Source organism: Orbicella franksi, chromosome 8 (genome assembly GCF_964199315.1).
Source record: "Orbicella franksi chromosome 8, jaOrbFran1.1, whole genome shotgun sequence".
Lineage (NCBI taxonomy): Eukaryota > Metazoa > Cnidaria > Anthozoa > Scleractinia > Merulinidae > Orbicella > Orbicella franksi.
In genome coordinates this window covers 12,824,380-12,844,223 of record NC_138152.1, presented here as the reverse complement: position 1 = coordinate 12,844,223, position 19,844 = coordinate 12,824,380, and the positions used below count along the sequence as shown (strand labels likewise).

The following is a 19,844-nucleotide window of genomic DNA, read 5'->3' as shown; positions in this document are numbered from 1 at the left end:
ATCGTCCGCCTTAATACCAAATCTGAATAGTTCTGTCTTAGTTACTATCGTTCTATGGATTAATTTAAATTGAAACTCTTTGAGTTTAGTTTCCTTACAAATATTTTTTAGTGATTTAAAGATCTTAGTCCACACGTCCCTTTTTAAAGAGAGTTTTTCGCTCCAACGTTTAGGGCCCGTTTGATCTTCGGTGTGAATCTTGACGTTAAGCAAATTATAAAAGTCCTTTGACTTAGCCTTGTGCAGATTAATTTGTGTCGATTCGTTGAGGGAAAAGATATTATTATTTCCGGTAAAAAATGATTTGTTGATGATGTCGGAGCACTTGGCTAGAGACCTTAAGCGTTCCGGAATAGCACTAACAACTTGATGATACTGTAAAAAATTGGATTCACAGGAATATTTATCCCAAAACTCGCGGAATGTTAAAAAATTGCCACTTTCATTCAATAGGTCATTAATTGATAGAATACCCTTTTTAAACCATTCACTAAGGAAGATGGGTTTCCCGTCCACCAATATATCTTTGTTATTAAACAATACTAACTCCTGCTTTTGATCATACGAGTAAAGAGTTTTTAATTCGTTGAAGAAGTCTAGTATCTTCTTATAGAAGGGCGGGAGATCTTTAGAATAATTTGTGTCGTAGTTGCACCTTAGTAGAAAGTTTAACCCTCCCTTTCTTCTGAAATAGTGCTCTGGAATAATACACCAATTACTATTGTCCGAAGTCCGCAACAGTCTCGGGATCCAGGCGAGTTTTAGGGCTTTTAACATAATATCAAAGTCGGTCATGCGTATTCCACCGTTGTCTGGATCCTGGTAAAGGCCTGATCTTTTTATTTTATCTTTTTTGTTTTTCCAGAGGAACTTAAAAGATTTTGTTCTTACAATTTCCACAATTCCTTTGGGAACATCCAGATTAGAGGCCGAATAAATAAGTTGCGATATGCCCAAGGTTTTAATTAACATGGCTCTTCCAAATATCGTCAAGTCCCGTGAACTCCACATATCCAGCTTAATTTGCAACTTTTGGATCTTTTTGTCGAAGTTGAGCTCGTTATTCTCCTTAATATTATACGAAAAATATATCCCCAATATCTTAACGGGGCTGTGGAACCATTTTAAATCCAGAGGCTTACTTCTATTACTTTTCCATTTCCCCAACCAAAGCGCCTTCGTTTTCTTTACATTTAAGGACAGGCCAGCAATTCGTTCGAAATCCCCAACAATTTTCAAGGCCATTTCTAAAGATTCTATGTCCGCATTGAATAGAGTTGTATCATCAGCGAATTGGGACAGCTTGATTTCCTTACCGAAGACTTTGATTCCTCTCACGTTGGAATTGTAATGAACACTATATCGAGGCTTCTCTAATTAAGTGAGTAATCTTAACTCTTTCTGATTCGCCAATTTGTTGCTTAGCAATTACGTCATCAGTTTTTACACGTGGACGTATATAGATAGTGTTAGCGGCATATTCCCGCCAGTAGTTCAAGTTTCAGTTATCGTGCGTGCACAGTACGTGTTTTCAAGTAAATTAAGTTTTAAGCTACCCTTGACTATTTAGAGTGCAAGCGGGAACCGATGTGTAAGTACAAACTATTTTCTATGCTTGCTTTTTAGTATAAGTTTCAAGTTTTGACGTTTCTTAACCTTAAGTACCTTTAGTCTCGGTTTTTTTTATACAACGGCCTATTGTACTAAGTCCAACACGTGGCAGAGCCCCAGTTTTCAAATTTTTTATTTCATCTTGTTTTTAGCGATAGATCTTTATAGTTCACACTCCCCCTAGCTTAGGTTTCTATTTAGCAACTTTCCTATAAGAATCTCTGGTAATTCAGTTAAATCCTTTCTTTGCTAGTAAATTCCCACATCGCTTTCAGTGGCGCTCACGCAAGCACGTTTTTATCACATCGTACAATTTTATTGCTTTCAAGTTTTTAGAGTGTTGTCATTTATTGTATTAGGACAGTTAGCAGTATGCGTATCTGCTTGGGATCACTGATGATTTTAATTGTATCTTTACTGAGAAGTTTCACTGGAAGTATTGTCATATCGCAGTTATGATTGGAATGTTTGCTATTATTGTTTCGTGACTCTTGTCATCTTGTAATCTTCTATTATCTGGTAATTAGTTTATTCATTACATTATATTTCAGTTTACGTTCGATTATCGTCAATTAAATCACCGTCAATCACAGCTGATTTTCCGTGATCTCTGGCTTTATTCGATTAGTAAAGCATCTCCCACACACGCTAGTCTCATCGCGACAAGTTGTCTAGCAAGTGACAATTCAGCCTTTCAACAGTCGCTGTGAACCTGACGTTACAGGAATCCTGACGTATCTTATTGGAGAGTACCTCTGCAGAAAGAATAAACAAATAAGGGGAGAGTGGACAACGTTGTCGAACTCCTTTTGATGGTTTAAACCAACTGGTTATAAAACCATTGTTTTGTACCGCACTTTCTGTGTTCGTGTAGAATATCTTAATCCAGCGCTTGATGTCACTACCAAAATTAAAATGGTCTAAAGTTTTCATTATAAAGGGCCATTCAATCGAATCAAAAGCTTTACGGAAGTCTAGGGAGGTTAGAATGCCAGGTAAGTTTTGTAGATTCGTATATTCCATTATGTTACTTATAAGTCGGATATTTTCCCCAATGTATCTCCCTTTTACGAAGCCTGTTTGGTCAGAGTGGATAAGGTTTGGTAGTGTCGGTTCAATGCGTTTTGCTATTGCTTTTGCCGCTATTTTAAGATCAACATTAAGCAAAGTAATCGGTCTCCAGTTTGAAAGATCTAGGAGTGACCCGTCTTCTTTCGGAACTAAAGTAATTATTCCCCTTCGTTGTGAAATGGAGAGTTCACCTTTCTCGTGCGCTTCGTTAAAACTTGCTATTAAATCGTTTCCTAAAAGATCGAAAAAATAGGTATAAAATTCAACGGTAAATCCATCTTCCCCCGGTGCTTTATCATTCTGAAAGGTTTCTAGTATCTTTTTGCATTCTTCGTACGTAAGTGGACCCTCCAAGGTTCCTTGCACGTCCTCTGAAAGCTTAGGCGATTCAACATTTTCAGTGAATGTGTCATAAGCTGTTTCAGAAAAGGTTAAATCCGAGGTATATAGGTTTCTATAATAATCTTCAATTTGCTCTAGAATCAGTGTCTCGTTGCGCGTAATAGAATCATTTTGTAATCGAAGTTCACTGATAGTTTTTTTGTTGTAATTACTTTTTTCAAGATTGAAAAAATACTTTGTTGGGCGTTCACCATTTTCTATCCAGCGACATTTTGCTCTAAACATTGCCTGTTTTCCTTTTTCTTCGTAAATTGACTTAAGTTCCGTTTTCAGTCCGTCATACTCCCGTAGTACTCCATCGATGTAAGGAGAAGAAAAATTATCGCAGATAATAACATCAAGTTGGTCTATTCTACGTCTTAATTCCTGTTCTCGGTTGCTGATGCATTTTGCTTTATTTTTGGAAAAGGAAATAGTCGCAGATCTGATTTCCATTTTCATTAACTCCCAAAAGAGCCTCTTATCCGTCACATGGCTATAATAACTGCACGCGTGAGCGTATGTATCACGAACCTTACTCACATACTGCATGTCATTCAATAGGGTGTTGTTAAATTTCCAGAGTCATGGTCCCCGAGGAGGTTTGTTGGGCCAAGATAGCGAAATATAAATTGCGTTATGGTCAGGTGCGATAGCATGGTAAATTTCCGAATTCTTTACATCCCCAGAGAGATTTTTGCAATTAAGAAAAAGTCAATCCTAGATTTAAGTTTAAGAGATTTTGATTCGTACGTGAATTTGCGTAACTTTGGATGTCGCATTCTTTGAATATCCACTAAGTCAAACATTTCCATTGTTGTCAGAATGAGATTACGGTAACTGGACGGTTTCCACGGTGCACCTCCGATCTTATCTTTTTTTGATAAAGTACAATTCCAGTCTCCCCCGACAATTAGCGAGGTGAGCTCTGATTTATCGATTATGCAATTGTTGAGCTCTTGCATGAATTGGAGTTGATTAGCCTGGTCATTAGGTGCGTAAATATTGCACAGTGATAGTTTTTGTCCATTAAGAGTGACTGTAATAAGCACTATTCTGCCCGAGTCATCGGCATAAGAATAATCAACTTTTGGTTGTACAAAGGGATCAATTAAAATACACACACCTTTACTATGCGTGGTGCCATGTGAGAAAAATAGCTCGCCACCCCATTCTTTTCTCCAAATATTTTCATCGGCTCGTGCTGAATATGTTTCTTGTAAAAAATAAATGTTCGCTTTTTGATCTTTTAGGTATGAAAATATACTCCTCCTCTTGATTTGATCTCTGATTCCCCGAACGTTCAATGATAAGACGTCAAATTTGGACAAACTACCCGCATTCATATTACACGATAGAAAAGAAAAAAAGGAATTAAATTACGAGAAAAAAAAAATACAAAAACTCACGAAAGTATAGACAATCCAGACAACGCACACAGACAAATACACACAACAATACAAAAGAGAACAACTAAACCTTTTTGCAAGTAGGGTAAAGAGATAAGTCACAGTTCCAAACAGAGTCCGTCCCCTCTCCCAAAATAATTCTAAAAGCAGGCTACAGATTTTCGAGGTCCCCTAATTGGATGATTTTGATGGGTTTCCCCGTTCGGCGAAGTCTTCACGTAAATTGTTCCGTCCATCGACCATGCGCTCAATAGCTCGCCATCTCTACGTTTCTCGTTAGCTCTCAACATGATGCGGCGACGATAGGAAGTTAAGTTTTCGTTGATGAAGATCCTTGTCGACTGTACTTTCGTTGCGTAAGAGGAGTCGGGGAAGAGGTCGGCCAGTTTGACGTGTTTAAGTTTTGTTCTAGCTCTGTAGAGATTCGTCTTGACTTTGTGACTAATAAATTTTGCAATTATTGCTTTGTTTCCCCAAGTATTTAATTTATGGGAAATTTCAATGTCATCGGAGTTGACAGGAACCTCTAGCGCTTCTGCTACTTTTAGGATGGCCTCTTCTGTGGAGTTGTACGCGCTTTCTGCAATTCCATGGAATTCAAGAGAGTTTTTCCTGGTATACTGTTCTAAACGGTCTTGGAGGTCGTAAAGCTCTGCTATTTCCTCTTGTTGTTCATTTATTCGTTTCTTCGCATCGTCGAGCTCTTTCTCCGTAGCTGCAAACTGTGTCCTGGCTTTAGTGAGTTGTTTCTTGAGGTCCACAATCTCACTTTGCTGTTTGTTTACAGTGGATTTTAGTTCTTTTACGTCTTCGCCGATTTTCTTGTTTTCCAATAGAATATTATTGACTGTGATTTGTATATCTACCAACATCTCTCTTAAGTCCGTTAGACTGGGTTCTTTGTTGTGGTTTTCGGTGGTTGGAGGTTCTGTTGCGAAGGTTTCGCCTTCGACAGCCGCCATGTTGGTTCGCTTGGAATCTGACTGTCCTTCTTCAATGGAGCCACGTTCACCACGTTTATGCTTTCGACCTCTTCCAGTCATATGATTGTATCGTGGGTCACTCCCTGCTCGTTAATACTAAAAAGATTGATTACTTTCACATTGAAGGGAAAAGTATTGGGGACGTAGACTGCTGCATTAAAACGCGCGCCTCGCGCTACGTCCACGCATGCCCTCTCCTCTCCTCAATGACAGATGTTTCTGTTACTTTACGGCCGCCATGTTTGTGTCCCTCCGACAGGCACAAACATGGCGACTTCATACAAAGCTCTATAAATTTGAGTGAAACACTTCTCCGAATAAGGGAAGAATGAAAAACTGCACAGACCTAAATCTTGGCGGGGTTGTTTATATATCAATCATTCCTATCCCAGCTTCTTGACTTGATTTATTGCATGGTTATGATTTTTATTTTTGATGGCGTGACACTGCAAACCAGCCATACATTTGTGACTTTCTCACTTTGGCAAAATACAAAATATTTAATAGTTATAATATCCATCCATCTATTTAGTTGTTTTGCCACTAAGACTAACAAAAAATATAAAACTTCAATTGGTTTCACAGGTAATAAATTTTACATCTGAAGGCAAATTTCAAAAGGTCACTGCCGGCTACAATAAAAGGCCAGCTGAAAATAGGTGAAAACCCCTTACAAACAAAATTGACCAATCTCAGCTGAATTTTGTGCCCCAAAGCTGTCTCGCAGTCTTGATTTTCTTCGAGGCTTAGAAAGTTGTGAAGTACCGATTTGTTTATTTTATTATTGTTTTTCTTATAAAGTTAAATGACATCACAACATCTTAGAAGCTGAACGTCTTGAGTTCGCATTTAAAACACTTTAAAGTCTCGGTCTTGCAATTAAAGAAATCAAAATGTCTCGGGCTCACACAGAAAAATGCTAATCTCGTCATCTCGCAAAGTCTCGCATTTACCATTCACCACCCCTTCCTCTCAGTGGCAATTTAATTGCATTTAGTTTTCAACTAAATATTGTCTCAATTATGCCTAATTTACCCTGGGAAATTTACCTGCTAGTCCATTGCAGGGTTACTCCCCTGCATTAAATTTGCCGGTACCCATTTTAATACACCTGGGTGGAAAGTGGCACGAATTTGAGCACTGTCTATAGTCACTTGAACAGAATATTGTGTTGTTGCTTGCGTTTTGAAATAACTTTTGTAGCCTGCAGACCATTCAGAGTTGTTCTGCTGTTCGTTGCAAAATTATTTCTGACACTAGCTGATTCCTTACTCTTAAACAAGACATCAAAGGACACCCTTCTCCTCCTTTTTCTTTGCAGTTATAACTTTTCTAATTTCCAGGTGGATTCAAACATTCAAGCACTTTTTCAATGATTTCGAAAGTTTTCTTCCCCACCCCTCAACCCCTTCACCAGCCAGACAGTACAGCAAAGATCGATCAATCTTTGGCCGTTAAATACTAATGGACCGGAATCCTAGATAGGAATCATGAAGTAAAGCACAACTACAACATAACAGTCTATCAAATGGCTGAATAATCCTTGATTAAGAACTAACTATGCAGCCGTACGTACTCAAGAACGAATTGGAAAGGACTGCAAGTGGGGTGCAGCTTTGGAAACCTGATTTACAGAATCAAGAGTCGTAAGTTTTCTACAGTGCTTACCTGAAATGAGTATTAATCGATGAAAATTTACTCCTTGCCTGTAAATTTCATGGACTGAGTCTTGTAACTGTAAGATGAGAGCAAACGTCATTAATACCGAAAGCTCTGTGGAAACTATCAAAAATTTTCACACGATTCAACTGATGAATTCAAAAGCGGAAGTGATCTTACCGCAGTTACATTAAGAGATCAGTGAGTCGTGCAACACTAAAGAAACGTATTCCTGCTGTGATAAAGAATACAACTGATGGTTTTGGAACTAATTTCGCTGCAAAAATAACTTGATTTTTCCAGAAATGAGGGAATTTCACCAAACTGAAAATGACCTCCACATCGAAGCAACCTTAGTAATCTGAACTGGGGGAGCTGGGACAGTCCCAAGAACGTCCCAGAAGCCTCAGCGCCTACAATCTGGAATGGCACACTAAGGACTTGTGAACTGTGGAGCAACGTACATACTGTGCCCCCGAGATAAATGAACGAGGTCCGTAAAATGTCTGCTTCGCTGTACAACAACTGGGGTTTGAGATGTACGGAGGGCAGTTTTTCCGTTAAAGGTTATGTGGCGAAACCTTGTTCCAGAAGAAGTATCTATATGATGTCTTGTGCAGAGATACGCAGTATACAGTCAACTCTCTCGTAAGCGACCACCTTTGGTGCAAGACAAAGTGGTCGCTTACGGGAGGTGGTCGCTTATGGGAAAAATCAACGAAGTAAACCCAATGCTGGATTGACTGATCAATTACATGAAGATATTACCTTATCAGCTAAAATTTAGCCTGCGTAGCTTGGTGGTTTAAGCAATTTTTAAGCAATTTGAGCGCAAGCACACAAAGCGGCGAAGCCGCGAAAACGAACGGCGAAGAGGCAAGGAATCTCAGTTGTCTCTCTCCCAGGCTCCTTGCGGCTTCGCCGTAGGTTATCGCGGCTTCGCCGCTTTCTTAGCGCGCTCAAATTACTTAAAAAAACCGCCAAGCTACGCAGACTACTAAAATTAGACAAATAGCTTATGATTGTAGTCAACATGATTGTAGTCACGATTGCTTGCTAAATTCACGTTTCTGACGATTGCTTTTTATCCTACACTGAGAATGGGTCCATATTTATTTTACACAGAGAAATTTATTACTCAATTCAAAACAACAGAAAAAAATGATAGGTCACCATACTCGTTTTGCAAGAAAATGACGATTTACCTCTATGGCGAGATCCAGCTGTGAACAAAAAGCCGCCATTTTTTAATGCGCGCGCTAATCACGCGTGAAATTATGCGCAGTAGGGATGCGCAATGCAATACTGGGGAATGACCTTAAGTTGTTTGATTTTTGTTTTTCACATACATCAATTTTCGGGAAAAGTACAATAGAGTGTTCTTGTCAATGTGTCTCTTGTTAGTTAAAATCACCTGATCAAAATATAAACCAAACAAAACCTACCTCTTCTTTGTATGTGAACTGTTATCATCTATCATCAGTCCGCTTAGCGTTATTAAAAACTGAAGTCTTGTCACTTCTGTGTAAAGATTTTCTAACGATCATAGGTAATCATGTTGGGTGATCGCTTACCGGAAACAGAAAACAAAAGAATATGTCAAACTTCTGGCCTAAAAACTGGTCGCGGTCGCTCAAGAGATTTGAGTAATGGTCGCTTACGAGAGAGCTCTTGAAACAATATTTCACTGAGAAACAAAACGGTTATTTACAAAGTGGTCGCTTACAGGAAGTGGTCGCTATGAGAAAGTTAACTGTATTCTAAACCAGTTTACCGTATATACTTGAAAACACTTGTCGTTAGCAATGTCTTACTGGCTCTATGATCTATTTAGCGATGAGATGAACTAATTTTCAATACTTATTTCCTATTCCGCCCGTTTGTAAAGTGTGTGTCTTGCACCGATGGTGCCAAACATCTCCTGCCAACACTGTTAACAGTTGAGGGCCACTACGCGCGCACCTTGAAATGTCAAATACGTAAAATTAAATCGAGTTAAAGCAGACGCCCTATTGACATACTTGACCGCGGTGTTGGCAAGCGATTGCCTGTATGGATCTGCACACAAATACGACGCTTCCAACTGACCAAATATTGTTTCCGTTTCGCTATCCTCTGAAAGCACATGTCGGACTATGTAAGATGTAGATGTGGTATTCGCTGAATATTCTGGATTCCGGATTACAAAGGCAAAAATGTCTTCGATTCCGTAATCTGAATTCCCTAAATAAGGAGGTGAACCTTTGAAGAGGGGGTCAAATATCCGATACAGACAAGCACAGCAATGACTGACAAGTGTCCTCTGGTAAATCTTCTCGTTACAACACACCAAAATCAGTAACGAACACTTTTCTCAATTAAACATAAAAAAAAAATACAAAATAGAATTAACCCACTAAGTGGCTGGCATGTTGAATTAAGTGCAAATAAAGAAGTGGTAATTAAGACTGCTTAACCTAACTAAGGCTAACTGCCTTAACCATCTATCAAAACATGAATTAGGTAGATCATTCGTGGCGATGTACACCAGCACGAACGACCTCTTTCCACCAAGCCTTTCGCACAGTTTCGTGGCCTTCTCTGTAGGGGCGTCAATGGAGACCACTAGAGCACCTTCCAGTTGTCGAAGAAGTTCTTCAAACACTGCTTTCAGCAACTTCTTCGCAATTGGCTACGAATCTGCAAAAAGCGGGCCAATCACAAACGACTACTCAGATCCAAGTAGTTCGTTGGGGGTCTCAAACAAGTATTTGTGCACCACTTCGCAGACGGTTATTTACGGATAAATTCCCGTCTGCGACGCAGGCTACGATTTCGGAGTCCGCGTTCCCTTACATGAAGCGGTGAACCTCTGCTGAAAAAGAGTACCAAAGGTCCGACACAGACAAACACAGAAATAACTGACTAGTTTTCTCTAGTAAATCTTCTCTTTAAACTATTATACACCAAAATCAGTAAACGAACACTTCTCAATTAAACAGAACTGAAAAATTAAATAGAAAATAGGAAACGTACTAAGGCCCAGTTCACGCGTAGTGCTTCTGCCGTGCCGAACTAAATTCAGGAATTAAGTTCGACAAAAGCACGGCAGAAGCACGGCGTCTGAATCAAACTTTTGAATTAAGTTCGGCAAGCAATTACTTCGACAAGCTCTGCCGTGCTACACGACTCTCGCACGACAGCGATTCAAACGTCGTGCTTCTGTAGTGCCAAACTAAATTCGTAAACTAGGGTATCTAAAAGAAAGTAATGCTGCGGCACATTCTGTTGATAGTGACATATTTAACGCAGTGATTCATCGGTCTGCGCGTTCCAAGACTTACAACAACCTTTATTTCTAAGAGTAGTGTCAAATCGTGCTGCGTAACTTAAAATCTGTTCTTGTAGGCATCAACTTCATGCATGCTGACGCATCGATGGCGAGGTGTGACAAAGGATCGTAAAAAAAAGCACCTAGTGATCTGATTTATTATTTGTTGGACACGATACACATCAACCTCCCCTTCACCAGATCGCGAAAATCGAAAGATGTGGAAATTGTTGAAGCAAAAATCTAACTTATAAATTCTGTACTGGTACCGGCATTAAGTGTCTCTATCTGAATGTTGACAGACTGTGTCGAGGACGCATCCATCGCGATGTGTGAAAATACTAAAGCTTGAGCGTAAATTCATGTTTGGAGGAAGAGGCTTAAATCGCAGCATATATTAAATTAGCGTGTTCTGCGGTTTTCGTTTGTTGTAATTATTCTACAGGCTTTAGTAACGACGATTTCTCTTCATTTAAGAATTTGACAAAGGAAGCGAGACTGCTTAGAAGTGACGTACTAAGTTTAAAATTACGATGTCACAATTAATCGTCCAAATTTACAAATTTTCACATACTGCATTACGAACAAAAAGCAAGAGTTATGAAAGTCAAGCACGATGTCCTTCACATCGCCTAGCAGGTAAATCAGAGCAAACTTTCTCACTGGAATCCACGCAAAAAAGGACGACGGTCGACGCGTGTGACATCTTCGTGTTGTTCGTGGCGTAATGCACTCTGGTAAAAAATTGGCGCAGTGCACTCTGGTTAAATGCAATGCATTCTGGTAAAAAGTGATGAATTCGAGAATTCGTAGCCCCTTCTATGTCGGGCCATAAGTCGGGAAAATGGCTCCCGTGAGAGTTTAATGATCATTTTGGTTTCTTCGCTGAAATCTAGAGTTTGGAGCATGCTTAATCGAAAAAAGTTTGTCAACAATTTTTTCAATGTTGGTGACGTCATTTTTATACAAATGAGTTATGACGTCATGTAATAGCCATTTAATTCGATTTTATGGCTATTTAGGAAGTTTAAATGAATAATACGGCTTAATAAAACTAATTCCTTATTGTGTTTCCATATCTCTCTCCTAAGAAAACGGGACAAGAATGGTTATTACAGTTTTGGACACCTTGTTCCAAATGTTGTGGCACACTTGGGCAGGCACAAACAATACAATGGCAGCCTTTTACTGTATTTAATAATAATACTTAAGACTTTATTTAAGGAAGGTTAAACACTTAACAGCCAAAGGCTAATAAACTTGTGGCCCTCAGAAAATAAAACTATGAATACAAATATATAATATAATAAAAATTAAAAACCTAAAATTATGAGACACGCGAGTATATTAATTACATAGGATTAAAAACTTAAATTTAAAGAGTTAAATCCTAAAGTGTTCCAGATGTTGCTGCGCTGCGAAGATCATTTTAAATAAATTAGTTTTTAAGGACTTAACGGAGTCTAATTTTCTCGTATTTAGAAGCACATTATTCCAAAGTCTTGCTGCTGATACAGCAAAAGAACGGCCCCCTTCAGTCTCACGCTTACAATAAGGTCAGATAGAATTATAGCTGGCATACCGCGTGCTTCTGTTATGTTGTGTATTGTTAATTACTAAGTTCCCAGCTTATTGAAAAGTGTCACAGAGGTGGCTAGGCGGTCGGCATATCAAGGGCATATGAAATATACTGAAGGGAATCAATGACATGGCAATTTTTCTGGCCACGGAAAAGGACTCAACGTATAGTGAACTATCTGCTTTGCTGTTGACAATTTCAATTTTTCTGAGGACACTTCTGACGGAAAAAACACTCTGCATGCAACAGCAATGGTTGTCTTTCAGAGGAAAACAGACTACTCGATCCCATGAACTTTCATTAGATTTTACTAAGCATCCAACAAGTAAAACTCTGCCATCGAGCTCTATATCTAATGCAGAACGGTTGCCATGTCATGTTCCAAGTAAAGCACAGCCAAAGTGTCCTCAGTATGGCAGGCTGGACACGACCCCATCGCCAGACGTCACCGACGCCGTGGCGCGAAATGATTTGGCATGGTCGGTTGGGCAACCAATGGCACGTTTATAGTCCGACCATTCGAAGATCCCTACGTGGGCAGCGTATAATTTTACCGTAAGTCCATCGAAACTACTACTCACCACTGTTGCCATGATGTCTTTATTAGCAACGCCTGCCTACGAGTGGAATACTATGTTAACTGTGTCGAGGCAAGCACAGAATATCCCCACTGTGGTACTAGGGGAGGGCCACAAGATTGTGATAACCTTTGATCTCCAACTTCATGAAAAGGCCGTGAAGCTACAGATGTATACCGCACTTGCGTTAGATTACCTTGTTTTCCCGCTTGGCGAGATGCATACTGTTATGGCAGCATTGCATGCACTTAAGTCATCCATTGAAGACAGTGGCTTTGATGACGTGTTGGTAGAAGCTAGGATGTATGGATCCACTACAAAGCAACAAATTCTTGAAGGGAATCATATGAAGGGTGCGTTGACAGCACACAGTGTGACATACTCTGCTCTCTGCGACTTGCACTTTGAGAGAAAGAAGAAAGTGGCGCTGACTTTCCGAGTATGACTCATGCTGCTTACACAACGAATGCATGCAGCCAGGAGGGCAACTAGGGCGAGTTCGGGAAACACCATCAAGAGATCCTTAAAGCAATTGAGACAGAGAAGTTTAAAGAGAAGATACACGACTTAGACCGGAAGATGGAGCCACAACATTCCATGTTCAAGTTTACCAAGGAATATATGAAGTTTGCAACCTTTACATTGATGTTCCAGCGTGCAACTAGAGAAGGAAACTGGAAATTTAATCTTAATTCTTCACCCACGATCGACTTTACTATGAATGAATGGTACCGCTGTACTTGGCACAAACGGAACTTCTCGAATCAACTGATCCCGAAATACATGAAGAATTCACGAGTGGAAATTTGTGAGTCAACAAGAATGACGCACCGTTTTGCGCCATAGGTCCAGTCCATACAATTGAGCATATAAACAAGACCATGAAGATCCCAGGTGGCCTCAAGGATTTGACCCAGCAACCAGCCGCTTTGGCGAGATGGTTTGTTATTACTCCAGAACTGAGTCGCCTGGCCACCGAAGCAGAGGCCATAGTTTGATTACAAACGCAGAGCTTCACGCATCACCACGATTTGTCCGAGGCTGTTATTACCGGTTACGAGGAGAATGTGAAGAAGCTGGAAGATGTATTTAAAGCAAATGATCCATTTGCTAACGAGGAAAATGAACTGATCAATATGAACACAAAGGCTGTTATGCCGGTAACAGTAAAAGAAGCAGTCCTCAAGTGTGATAAAATTGGTCAAGACTTTTTCAATAATTCTGATGGTGACCTTAGCCATTGCGTTGGCAAGAGTAAGCTGGAGAGTTCGCTCCCCGACCAAAGCCCTGACCAGGAAGAAGAGCAGCGCCAGCATGCAGGAAGGAGCGTTGTTATCATTGATGATATGGCAGTCGTTCAGTTGATGGGAAAGCCAACATGGGTTCACAATGGCCGTGATCTCGCCAGCCATTTTCTTTAGATCAATGACAGTAGTTTTAAAAGGGGACCGCGTGGAGGTAGCGCTCTCTTCGGGGACTAGCTCGCTGATCGAGGTACTCCGTGTCAACCACAGCCAACAATTCAACAATAAGATTTTATTAAAGTAATCTTACTTTTCACTCCTGTCCTTTTCTTTCTTTTCTTGTTTTATACTTCTCTAGGGTCATCATCTCTCTAGTATCACGTTCAATGTTCCTTCTTCTAAATTTCGCTAACCTCGTAAACTTTCTTCTGAATTCTTATTTTTAAAGCGTTCTTTTATATATGTTTTGTCGTCAGTAATCAGTTTCCACAATCATTCAGTTTGATTTTCTATGATAAGGAATGGGCTTCATCATAAAATATGATTACATAAATCGATGACATTTGTTGTCACTTGATGAAAACTCACTCTTTTAGGTTAAAGGGCATGCAAAGCTACAAATGTGATCTCTAGAGTAAGTTATAAGTTAAAGTTAAACGTTTATAAAATAAAAGTCAAGTTTAAATCAACTTTAAGATACAAAACTTAACCTTTTTTTGGCCAGGGGTGAAACACACCCAAGACGTTATCCATAATTGAAAACCCAACCAGTAATGGATCATTTATTATTAAAACAAGTAAAACCATATACCAGTTCCACTTAACCTGGTCCCATAAAAATGTGGAGGTGGGACATATCTCTTGTACTGTCACTCCCTGGAGACATCAAGTTTCCTCTCAGAGCAACCTGGAAACTTATGTAAAATCGAGGAGTCAAATAACATTGTAAACAATTCTTAAATAATAAGTACAAGGAAAGAACCTTACTGGGGATATAAAATAATAATTTAGATTAACCTATTATATAATTGTCATGCATTTCACGACATTCTAGTGTCAATTCATTATTCATGTGAGTCTTTATCGTGATTCTAATTGTCAATAGCGTCTTTTCTTAACTCATTTCTGGTACATGGGGAAAGACCCACAATCATTAAATCCTAATCATTAAAACCCAGAATTATAACAAAAACGTCATTTACCTGCATTTCAAACTGATTTCAAATAAAAGTCACAAATTCATGCAAGTTGTCCTGTGACAGTAGGTCCAAGGAATGTGACGAGGTCCATGTCGTTTTAAATCGTTATGACATTCCAGTTTCGCCAAGGTTACAACAAGCCCATGGTGTACCAAATCTCCGATGGTGCAGCCATCGAAAAGGATCACTCTCAAACAGCTGCTAAGCAGTAATGTCAACAAGGAATCGTTGACCATGTACTTTGCATCTCATATCCTCGAGTGTAAGAACGACTTGCAGAACACCTCTTTGGTAACTTGGAAGAGTGGATGCGGGCCCAACAATTTATCTGTCCATCACATGAACACCACCCAAGAAGAAGCAGACAGACGTATGCTTCTACATGCCATCGATACTGCAGAGAGAGGAACAGCATCCCTCTGTATCCAGAGCCCCGATATGGATGTAATGGTACTGGTCTTATGGAAGTATACAAGTCTCTCCGAAGAAACTTCCGTAGTAGCTGGCACAGGAGCCAAGCGTGGATCAATTCCACTGGGTCCTCTGAACAACGCTTTAGGGGGTCATGTTGTAGCGGCATCACCAGGATTTCACGCATTTAGTGGTTGTGATCAAACAGGTACCATATGTGGCAAGTCGAAAATCTCCTGCTGGAATGCCTTAGAGAAAGCCGATGAACAAGTTTTGGAAGCTATGCGCACGTTGGCGTGTCTAGGATGCTTCAGCTGTATATGTGCCTGCTGTACCTGCCGCCAATCCAGATTGCAACCGTAAAGGAACTGCGTTGGTTTTTGTTCAGCAAGAAGCAATACGCAGATGAGACGTTGCCACCAACGAAGGCTGCTCTTCAGGAGATGATTAAACGAGCCAACTTTGTTGCTTTAGTGTGGAAGGAATGTGGTTCTCCATACCCAGATCTTCCCGCGCCGACAGCTCGTGGGATGGAATCAAGATGGTGAGTGATTGCAGGCTATTTCAACCACACTTCCCCGTGCACCTAAGGCTGTCCTGGAACTGGTGAAATGCGGTTGTAGAGGAAGTTGCACCACTTTGAGCTGTTCATGCAGAAAGCACAGCTTGAAATGTACGGACATATGCGGTTCCTGTGAGTCAAATTGTGAAAACAGAAATGCTGAAGAAGTCACTGTTCAAACCGTAGACAGCGATGAGGAGGATCGTGGCGAGGAAAAGTTCGTTGTTGTTCATCGAGGTAGATGCAATAATAAAGTGTATAATCGTTTGTCTCACGATGTAGTCACATGAGATGTAGATCGTGACATTTCGACTGCTTACTGCTATTCTTCTTTAGGGGATGAGGTCGACTGATTACGCGGCACCATCATGATATCACGAAGGTCGGCTGTGATTGGTGCATTTCGATCCTCTCATTGTTCCATTGTTCCAGCGAGTAGCTGTTCCCTCAGCAGTCCGCTGTTGTACCGTTCTCTTGTTGTTGTGTTTTTTGATCGTGGGCATCCATGCTTGAAGAATTTCAATTCCACTATCAATGTTCATGTTATTAGGGTGAAGTATTATGTGGATAGCTTCCTTGACCCTACGTGTGTACTAGTGAGGATCTCGATCAATAAAACTTGACCTCGTTCCAAATCGGATAGTGGTCGGTCTCGTGGGCGTGTTGGTCTGGATAAACGAATCTTGTTTTATAGACTATGTCCAGGAGGAGAATAGTATCTTGACTGTGCCATTGTGTGGGAAAGGGGTAAACACTGGCTAAGGGTGCTTGCGCATACTTGAGCATTGACAGTTGATATTTTAGTCGCTAGTGTAGAATTTAGCCAAGTGATATCGAACCTCTAAGTCTTCAGTAGTCAACATGAATGTATGACGTCACGGTCTACTTGGATGATTGAAAGTTATACATTTGACTCAAATTTTGATTTATATTAAAGTCAAAAGAAAATGAAATTAAGGCGGGGTAAACGTGAAGGTTATTTTGACGCCGCTTAACATCGGCATTCTGCCAATATCTCGTTCGCGTTTCCAGCAACCCCAAATCCCTATGCTTATTTCATTAACCAATGTTTTGCGGTTTTGTGTAAATTTTTGGGTGATTTTTGGGCATTTCTGGAAAGAGATATTTTTTCTTAAAGGATAAGTTAAATTGGGGTAGATATGAAATGTTGAAGATTTGATGGATTCGTGAAATTGAAATTTGAAGTGAAGAATTTGTAGATGCTCACCAAACAGTCCCCTACGAACCTGGGGCTCTCTTTTTTTTGTGGGGGGGGGGGGGGAGGGTCAACTGTCTGTTTCCAACCCATTTTTATCTTAACAATTCCCTTTTAAAACTACTTCGATTTTCACTCCTATTCATGTGAATCCCCGCCTTAATTTAATATTTTAGTACTGGATGGACAAAATAAACCACCTGAACATTCCCTGTATGCAACAGAATTTATTGGTTGTTTTTTAACATGTCATGTCAGTTTATGACGTCATAACTAATCAAAATTAATCGAAGCGAGATGTTCAAAACTGAAATAACATTTTGGTCCAAATAGAGATATAAAAATACAATCAGAAATCAGTTTCATTTAGCCTTATTACTCATTTAAGGTTTTTTTGTAGCCATAAAATGACTAATTCATGACGTCATAACTCATTTGCATAAATAAGGACGTCATCAACGTTGCAAAAACTGGAGACAAAGATTTTTCGAATCAGCATGCTTCAAACTATATAAATTTCAGCAAAGAAACTAAAATGATCATGAAATTCCCATGGCAGTGACATATGACCCCGGACTAGACGTCTGAATCAGAGTTGATTTCCGGCCGTGCCACAGTCGAATGAAATTGCAATTTAGTTCGGCACGGAAGAAGCACGACGTCTGAACTGGGCCTAATGGCTGGCATCCTGAAATGAGTACAAACAAAGCGGTGGTATTTGACACTGCTTAACCGAATTGAGTAGTAGTGTAACCGAACCATTTATCAAAACATGCATTCGGGAGATCATTCGTGACCATATATACTAACTTAAACAAACTCTTTCCTTGAAGCCTTTCGCACAGTTTCGAAGCCTTCTCTGTAGGGGCGTCGATGCAGACCAAAGAAGCTCCTTTCTGTTGTCTAAGAAGCTCTTCAAACACTGCTTTCAGCAACATCTCTGCAATTGTCTCGGAGTCTGCAAACAGCGGGCCAATCTTGTAACTTCCTTTGATAAACGTTGGTCGGACCACCGTGTAACCCACGATAGAGCCTTCAGTATCGATGGCCACCCATGCGTGACTGTCAGTCACGCGAAGCCATTTAGACAAGAACGCGTGACGTTCAAAGCCAGACACTGTGGCGTCATACATGAATAACGCTTGCATATTCACTTCTTCAATACTTTTGACTTTTACGGGTAATCTTTTCGATGTCTCAGAGAAGCAGGCTATGGTGGTTGGAAGGTTAAAGACGAAAAATGCCCCGTAAAACTGACTACGGAATCCATTGCGTTTGTGCATTTCCTCATGCGGGAGATCCGAGATTCCTCCAATGCTGGGAAAATGCTTCGCACTTGCCATAGCGGCGTCATATATTTTCTTGCCGTATTCCCTTCCCCTGAATTCTTTGCTCACGAAATAACAACCAGCGAAAGCAAACCTGTCGCCATATTTTGCCATTGTCATGCAACCAATAGGTCTCCCGTTCAACTCGCCAACAAACCCCGCTGTTGGATCACAAGCCATGAAGCATTCAGCATCTTGGAAACCCGGACCCCAGCCTTCCTTCACCATAGCATCTATGACGATACTTTCGAACTCCTTTTCTGTCTTGATGAGACGAATTTTGAACTGCTCCGTGCCAAACAATTTCGAATACGGTTTGTTAGCCGCATCAAGTAGTCTGTTTCTTCGATTTTGATAAAATCCGGGACGAGGCTTGCTGAATGCGAAGCGACCGATCGAGGAGCGAGCAGCAAAACAACGAGCCGCGGAAAGGGCCATCTTTTGGTTCCGTTTGGTATAGTAAGGACAAAGACTGGCCTTAAAATTAATGACCTCAGGGGCAATAGGTTGAAAGGAAGCTATAGTTTAATTTTGTTTTAAATTAAACTCCTTGTTCTAAATGAAACGCGGTACCGAAACACAGCGAGTTAAGTCTTATTTAATCTTAATTGCAGCTAAATTCTCTGCACGAATGCAGCACAAATGTAGTAGTAGTAGTAGTAGTAAAACTTTATTTATGCAGGGTGGCCCATTCAGCACAGTGGCTGGTATCCAGAGGGGCCCTGCTAAATACAATTTCTTAAAATATAAAACGTCTAATAGTTTAAAATGGTTATAAAAATAGAGTTAAAAAAAAATCGTTCTTGTTGAGTAAATATCCGACTGTTTGTTGTCAAATTAAGCGTGATGCAATACAGAGAGCATAGGAAAGGGCCATTTTGTCGTTTCGTTTGGTAGAGCAAGGACAAAGGCTCGCTTAAGAATTAATAACATTACATGAGGCATGAGGAAATAAAGCTAACGTAATATTAGTTTTCCATTAAATGCCTTGCGTCATATGAACCACAGTACAAACACAGGGACTAGAGAGTCTCATTTGATCGTATTTCCAGCTTAATGTGTCGCAACAAGTTTAGGGTCATATCAAGTTCGAGGCCGGGTCAAGTTTGGCTTACCCTGGGTGTCAGAGGTTCTTCTTGCGCAGTTTCCGGTGTCGGTCAGGTCTCTATTGTGACCCGCTCGAAAAACCTCTGGAGAATGGAGAGCGCTAGCCTGTAAACAGGCTCCCGGCGAGGACAGAAAAAAATTTCGGTAAGCGAGAAGCAGAAGAATTCGGAGAGCGAAGCGATCGGAGCGCTTCATT

General features: G+C 40.3%; 2 protein-coding genes across 2 annotated transcripts in view; both read right to left on the bottom strand.

The window, feature by feature from the left end:
• LOC145495343 (uncharacterized) overlaps window positions 1-8,739 on the bottom strand; it is a 50,346-nt gene extending 41,607 nt beyond the window's left edge. The window contains exons 1-2 of the mRNA XM_081474945.1: window positions 7,295-8,739; window positions 7,124-7,190 (exon numbers count right to left, since the gene is read on the bottom strand). The gene's annotated coding sequence lies outside the window, so the exon portion shown is untranslated. The remainder of the gene's footprint in view (window positions 1-7,123; window positions 7,191-7,294) is intronic.
• An 8,889-nt stretch (window positions 8,740-17,628) lies between these two features.
• LOC145495370 (holothin acyltransferase-like) lies at window positions 17,629-19,154 on the bottom strand. Its single transcript, XM_081474983.1, has one exon. It carries the CDS (start codon window positions 18,977-18,979, stop codon window positions 17,942-17,944), a length of 1,038 nt encoding a protein of 345 aa, XP_081331109.1. The 5' UTR covers window positions 18,980-19,154; the 3' UTR covers window positions 17,629-17,941.
• Between the last annotated feature and the right edge of the window lie 690 nt (window positions 19,155-19,844).

Bases quoted from the DNA above. Each gene is read 5' to 3' on its own strand.
- LOC145495370 (XM_081474983.1), bottom strand. From the start codon at position 18,979: ATGGCCCTTTCCGCGGCTCGTTGTTTTGCTGCTCGCTCCTCGATCGGT.